Here is a 7,275-nt window from a genome sequence, read left to right as displayed (position 1 = left end):
GTTATAAGACTATTGTTGGACCAGCTATGATTTATAGCTCAAAGTATTGGGCCACTACAGGACTACATAAGCATTTAGTTGACGGTAGCATAGATGCATATGTTAAGATAGATGTGTGACAAAAACATGCAATGATAGAATTAGGAATGAAATGATTGTGAGCTATTTATGTGTAGCCTCTATAGTAGATAAGATTAAGATTAAGGAGAGACATCTACAATGGTTTAGTCATGTGAAGAGTAGTCCAAACACAGTTCTAATTCGATATATCTTAGATTGACAGTTAAAGAAAAGAGTAAAGGAGGGGTTGACTATTGAAAACTTTGATAAAGTTGGTTAAAGGGGATATCGTAGATCTTGATTTAAGATATTACATATAAGTAAATCACTAAGTTTGGAGAACTAATATCCATGTAGCTGACCCCGCAACTAGCAAGAATATGCTATGATGATGATGATAAAGCGACGGTGTTATGTGCTACGGGCTTGGGCGTAACACGATCGCGATTAAAGTTTAGTTTAAGAATCTATATGAAATTCATCTAATTTTTGGAAACTCTTGAGGATGAATGTGGTAGGAGCTCATTATTTCATGACGATTTAAGATTAGTGCATTCTTCTTATCTTCGGAAAATCGGTTAATATTTGTTGATATACTCTTTAATTTGCTACTGTGTAAAATGATATTATTATCTTGTGATATGTGTTTTAAAAATAGTAAGTTATGTGTCTCGGTTTAGACGGCCAACAACAAATTGAAGAGAAATGATTGCTACAGGACTTTTGTGGCTAGTAAGGCCATCTCCAACTCATTGCACTACATTTCGCGCTACATTAGTATTTCACCAAAGTCATATCCAACTCATTGCACTACATTTCGCACTACAATCGAATATTCTCAGAATATTCTTTTTTATTTCAACATTAATATTTATATTTCTTAATAAATATTTATAGTTTGATAGTACGATAATAATTAAAGCTTATAATTTATATATTAAAATTAGAATTAATTATTTCGCATAAAAAATTAAATTATATAAATTAAATGTGTCATATAAAAAAATTAATCAAAATATTCTTTGAAAAAAATATACAAGTCATTGGAAGTAAAAAAAAAAAAAAAACACGAGCATTTAATATTAAATGAATAATATAATACAAACACAACATTAAATATTCAAATAACTATATTGTTCCCACAAATACTCAATTAATGCATTTCGTAGTTCATAGTGAGCATCGCTATTTTTTATTATTTTATAACGAACTAGAAATTCTTGAAATCTTGCATTTTCGTCATTGACCACAATTAAGGGTGGGCAATTGGGTCGGGTTTTTCGGGTTCCACCCGACCCGAATCCCGATCGGGTGCAATTTTCGGGTAAAATAGTGTAAATAGTCGGGTTCGGGTAGTACCTGAACCTGAATATTTTTTAGTCGGATCGGGTTCGGGTATAGAGTTGGTACCCGAATTACCCGATCGGGTACCCGATTTTTTTTAAAAAAAACATATGGGGTTCTAATGACCGGTCCACTTTAATAAATTGGAAAGGCCAAAGTCCAAAGGCCAAGCTTATAATTCTACGTTTCAGAATTCCAAAATTCATTCCAAAGGCCAAAGCCAAAGCACCTCGCGAGACTTCTACTTAGAACGGTTATCAAACTCAGAAAGTGAGATTATAGAAAATTCAAGAGTTCATCAATTGGACCAGTTTTACCTTATCAAATATCTTTTTAAAAAAAATTGAAAGTTTATAAATTATGAATATTACCAAAGTATATAATTCAAATTTTTTTATTAAAAAAGTCTGTCAATTACGAGAACAATTATTTTTTGTTTAATTAATTTTAATATGTTATAAAATTAGTACTCTATATTGTGTTGTTTGTGGTATTCAAAATGAGAGGAGAAGTAAGAAGAAAACAAAGAATATGGCTTTGTAGAGACAAGTGTTGAACACTTTCTCCTTAAGAAGAATTTGTCCCTCACAATGTGCTAGAGGTTGTGGCAATCTTCTCTCAAGATACAACTACAACTACAACACTTGAAAAATGTAATCAATTCAAGTTTGGAAGTTTATGCATGTGAAACTCATTATTATTTATATTATGAATTTTGTTTCCTGCATTGATGAAAAACATGAATTGTTGGTACACTTTATTTTTTTTTATGATGTTTATTTTTTTGTTAATAAATTTACATCTTTATGTAGGTGATGAAACATTCCAGATGATATTTTGAAAGTCAAACAAGAAGTTGATTCTGGTTTTTTTTTTTTTTTTTGTTAAGATCAAAGTTGGATTTCAATAGTTTATGCTCGATTTAAAGATTTGTTAATTATAATATTCATTCTAAGTTTTGAGATAAATATTTGTTGTGTAACTTTTGTACACATTACGAGACAATATTATTTTGATAAGCCTATTTTCTCGTCATATATTATTTGTTAGACACAAAATGATAAAATGTTACTTTGTCAAAAAAAGAACCGAACCCGACCCTTACCCGAACCCGAAATTATTGGGTACCCAAAAATTCAGGTAGTGGCCTAAATCGGATCGGGTTCGGGTAATTAAAATGCTACCCGAAAAAATCGGGTACCCGACCCGAACTACCCGAAAAACCTCACCCGTGCCCACCCCTAACCACAATTTCAACGTCTGGAGTCGGTGCTTCCATGGCATCTTGAATTGGTGCACTAAGATCACGTTCATCTTCAATAATCATGTTGTGCATGATAGTTCAAGCTTTCATTATGTAATGTAAATCGTTTTTATGCCAATATCGTGCTGGAGATGCCACAATCGCAAATCGAGATTGAAGAACTCCAAATGCACGCTCCACATCTTTTCTGCATGACTCTTGTTTCATAGCAAAATATCTCTTTTTCGGTCAAAGTGGGTCACGAATAGTTTGCACAATAGTTGACCACTTTGGGTATATACCATCGGCTAAGTAATAGTCAGTATCGTATTCTTTTCCACAGACAGTATACTGAGCAGGTGGAGCAATGCCTTGAGCTAAATCGGAAAACAAAGTGGATGCCTCCAAAACATTGATGTCGCTATTTGAACCAGGCATATCAAAATACACATGACATATCCAAAGATCATAATCGGCCACTACTTCAAAAATAATTATTGGTGACCCACTACAACCTGTATATTGTCCGGCCCAAGCAGTAGTGCAATTTTTCCATTTCTAATGCATACAATCGAGACTTCCCAACATCCCCGAGAAGCCTCGTTGTTTACCAATATATAAGAGTCGAGCAACATCATTGGCATTTGGAGATCGCAAGTACTGGTTTGCAAAAACTTCCACCACTACTCGGAAAAAGTGTTGCAAGCATTTAATCACAGTTGACTCTCTTATTTTGATTTATTCATCAGCCGCATCCGCAGGTAAGCCGTATGCTAATAATCGAATTGCAGCTGTTGTTTTTTTATTAGTTGATAGCCCAAATCATCCAAAACCATCACTCCGTGGTATAAAATAACTATCATCATTTTTTATAGACTTGAACATGAGGAAAGAAAAATGTATGATAGAATTTTATACAAAGATTTGACCAAAATTACTGATCCAACTCTGCCTGAGTACACTAGAACTCAACAACAAAAAATTTTGCAAAAAATACTTGAAGCTGAACGTCGAGATAATGACAACTTTGGATCTTATTTGGGAGATATTGGAGGATAGGGTTCTGGTTTACCTTATTACTAAACATCTATTTTTTATGTAATCTTTTTATGTTTCATAATTTGTTGTTTATTAGTAGTTGTTGTTGTTGTTATTTTTTGTTTCGTATTGTTGTTGGTTGTTCGTAATTTGTACCGTTTTTAACGCATTAATAATTTAATTTGGGTTTTTTTAAAAATTTATATTTTTATACTTAATTAATTTTAAATCAAAGTATTAAAGTTTTTATTATTAAAATTAAAAAAAATTAATTTAATATTTATTTTATTTTATAAATTTTATTATTTAATCAAAAAATTAAACTAATATAAAAAATTTCAAATATATATATATATATATATGTGGCGCGGCACTGTCTGGAGTGAGAATTGGAGTCAACCTATTCCAGCGTCAAATGTAGAATTGCATTGGAGCAAACATTTCAACACTACAACGGTGTTACCATTGTAGAGGCTTGGTTGTAGTTGTTCGCTAAAACATTTCTGCCTTCAAAGATGCGTGGATTCCAGGCATCTTTTTCGGGAAGAAGCTCAGTGACTATTAATGGCTTGATGGAATTAAAAGTTTCGAATTTCATAAGAAAAGATGGTTTTGGAATGAACACTCACTACAAAATTATTTTCCCTCCTTTGAGATTCACGTAATTCTGAATATATCAATTAACCCCATAGACGTAAATGACACAAGATATTATAAGTAGGACAAAAAAGGGCAAGTACTCAATTAAGTAGAGATATCAAGTAGCATATTTTCAGTTAAATCCAACATGTTCTCCGGTGGTGGTGGTTGGGACAACATGAAGAGTAGATTTCTTATGAGACGGATCGACCCGATCCATAAATAGAGTAAAAAGCAATACTTTAAGCATAAAAATTAATATTTTTCACGAATCAGATCAAGTAACAGATCTGTCTCACAAAATTAACATCTGAGACGGTCTCATAAGAGTTTTTATGTAACATGAATCAGTTGTCCCTTTCTCTATTCCATTTCAAATGTGCATCTTTCCCAATCTACTTCGTCTCACTTCCATGAGTTTTTTATTCCCGCGAAATTAAAAATTCAAAAAAAAAAAAAACCCATCATCTTCCATTCTTACGACATATGACAATATATTATGAGTTCTGCTAAATAAAATATTATACCTATACCGTCGATTTGTAAAATAATCATGCAAAGTTACCAAATGAGACTATTCGCAGTACCATCCTTTTCATTTTTAACTGATAGTATGATATGAGATAATAGTAAAACAAGAATATATTCTTCAAAAATGTGACAGTAAAAAAAAATAAAATTTACCCATATATGCAATTATTAAAACTGGCCATATGTGTCCAAAACATAATTTAAATGTAAAATTACAAGTTACCATGAAATAGACATGGCTAAAAAATTCAAATCGCACGATGTCCTACATTGTCCTAGAAGGGAATTGGCGCCAGACTCACTAGCTGGCATCTTCAATACTTTCAAGCAAAAGTGGTCACAATTTAAGTCATTTAGCAGTACCATTGTAGGGCAATTTTTCATCTCCATACGTTTATTTATTTTGTCTACTTGTTGAGAAATAAACGAGCCCATACTAAATGTTCTTGTCTTAAATTATCTAAAGAAACAAAACCCAATTTTCCCTTGTTCTATTTTTTGCCATTTGGTTTTAGGATCGATGCTTACCACATATTCATGACATCGCCAAATCGTAATATTATCATCATTGGTTGTATAGTATAAACTTAGCATTTTTAGCGAACCCCTTTCTTACTTGGATGATATATTTGAATTATATCGGAGGGTTGATTCCATCTTAACATTAGGAGTCAGGACATTGTCCTAACTGCGTATATGCTGTTGGAAATTTGAATAAAAATTATATGTCATGAATGTGGGAGTGCCTTTTGGTTCTCCACATTCTTAAGTTGGTTGTGGCTCATTATTGTGGAATGTCTTTTGACTTTCCACATTCTTGAGTTACTTGAAAACTTGTGGCTCTTCATATTCTTGAGTTAATGGGAAGATTAATTGAGTTAATTAATCTTCCATGACTCTTGGTATGCTTTTTGGGGGCTTATAAATAGTGTGCTCATTTCATCATTTCAAGTGCATGAAAATCTTTTCTCTCAAGTATTCTCTTGCATTTCATATTGTTAGCTTTTCTTTTGGCCTCCGTTAAATCTCGGTGATAAAGTAAAGGTACGCTTTCAGTTCGTCGTAGTAGTGTCTCGTGCTAAGTCACTGCTGGTTGTTCCGTTGTATCCTGGGAAACAGACGTCCAAGTTCATCCTCGAAGCACATCCCGGAGGAGACAAATCTGTTTTAAGGACACTGTATTTTCATACAGGCCTCGGTTTGCTTTATTTTAAGCATTGTGCTACTGTTTTGTTCATACTACTAGTTTGTTGGTTTTAGTATACCTTTCTGTTTATTCCATATATTTTGTATAACAATCTTAAAACAGATTACTCATTACGTGTTGTTTCAGATATGGCTACTGAAACCAACGTGCAAAGGGAAACTGGTCATGTTGTCCCTCCTCAAGTTGTCCCTCATGGTACCCCACGTGCTGCTGCGGTTACTGTTCCAGCAAGTCACGGTGAAAAACCTGAGAAGTTTACTGGTGTGGACTTCAAAAGGTGGCAGCAGAAGATGCTGTTTTACTTGACGATGCTGAACCTGGCTAGATTCCTCACGGAGGATGCTCCTAAACTCAACGAGGGTGAGGGAGATGTTGAATCTGTTAGTGCGGTTGAGGCATGGAATCATTCTGATTTCTTGTGCCGAAACTATGTACTAAACGGATTGGCAGATTCGCTCTACAACGTGTTTTGCGAAAAGAAAACGGCTAAAGAGCTGTGGGAATCCCTTGACAGAAAGTACAAAACCGAGGATGCCGGGGCCAAGAAGTTTCTTGTTGGTCGCTTTCTGGACTTTAAAATGGTGGATTCAAAGCCGGTTATAAGCCAAGTTCAAGAACTCCAAGTGATTCTTCACGAGATTCACGGTGAGGGGATGACTTTGAGCGAATCATTCCAAGTGGCTGCTATTGTTGAGAAGCTACCACCAGCTTGGAAGGATTTCAAGAACTACTTGAAGCACAAGCGAAAGGAGATGAATGTTGAAGAGCTCATTGTTCGACTTCGCATCGAGGAAGACAACAAGAGTTCGGAAAGACGATTATTTTCTCCTGTTGCCGCTAAGGCAAATGTTTCGAGCATGGCCAAAGCTCGAAAAAGAGAACATTTTCCTCCTCCAGCAAAAGGTTGAACATGGGACCCAAAGGAGGCGTGTCAAAGAAAAAGTTCTCCGGAAAATGCTACAACTGTGATGGTATGGGTCACAAGGCATCTGAATGTAAGAAGCCGATGAGAAACCGAGAGGCGAATGTGGTAGAGAACATTGCTCATGAGGTTTCGAACATGAATCTCTGTGCTGTAATATCAGAGGTTAATCTGGTGGGTTCGAACACCAGGGAGTGGTGGATCGACACTGGTGCCACTCGCCATGTTTGCTCCGACAAGGAGATGTTTGCTACTCTTGAGGAATTTGAGAATGGTGAAAAACTATTCATG

The 7,275-nt window shown here is 34.7% G+C and overlaps 1 protein-coding gene across 1 annotated transcript; it reads left to right on the top strand.

Annotated features, from left to right (window-relative positions):
* Positions 1-6,140: 6,140 nt before the first annotated feature.
* LOC140815449 (uncharacterized) lies at positions 6,141-6,922 on the top strand (the record flags this gene model as incomplete). The annotated part of the gene is made up of 1 exon (XM_073174556.1): positions 6,141-6,922. A coding segment is annotated over exon 1 (732 nt), but the record flags the coding sequence as incomplete, so codon positions are not given.
* Positions 6,923-7,275: the final 353 nt, after the last annotated feature.

This window comes from Primulina eburnea, chromosome 15, assembly GCF_022965805.1.
Source record: "Primulina eburnea isolate SZY01 chromosome 15, ASM2296580v1, whole genome shotgun sequence".
Lineage (NCBI taxonomy): Eukaryota > Viridiplantae > Streptophyta > Magnoliopsida > Lamiales > Gesneriaceae > Primulina > Primulina eburnea.
This window is presented reverse-complemented; position numbering and strand designations above follow the sequence as displayed.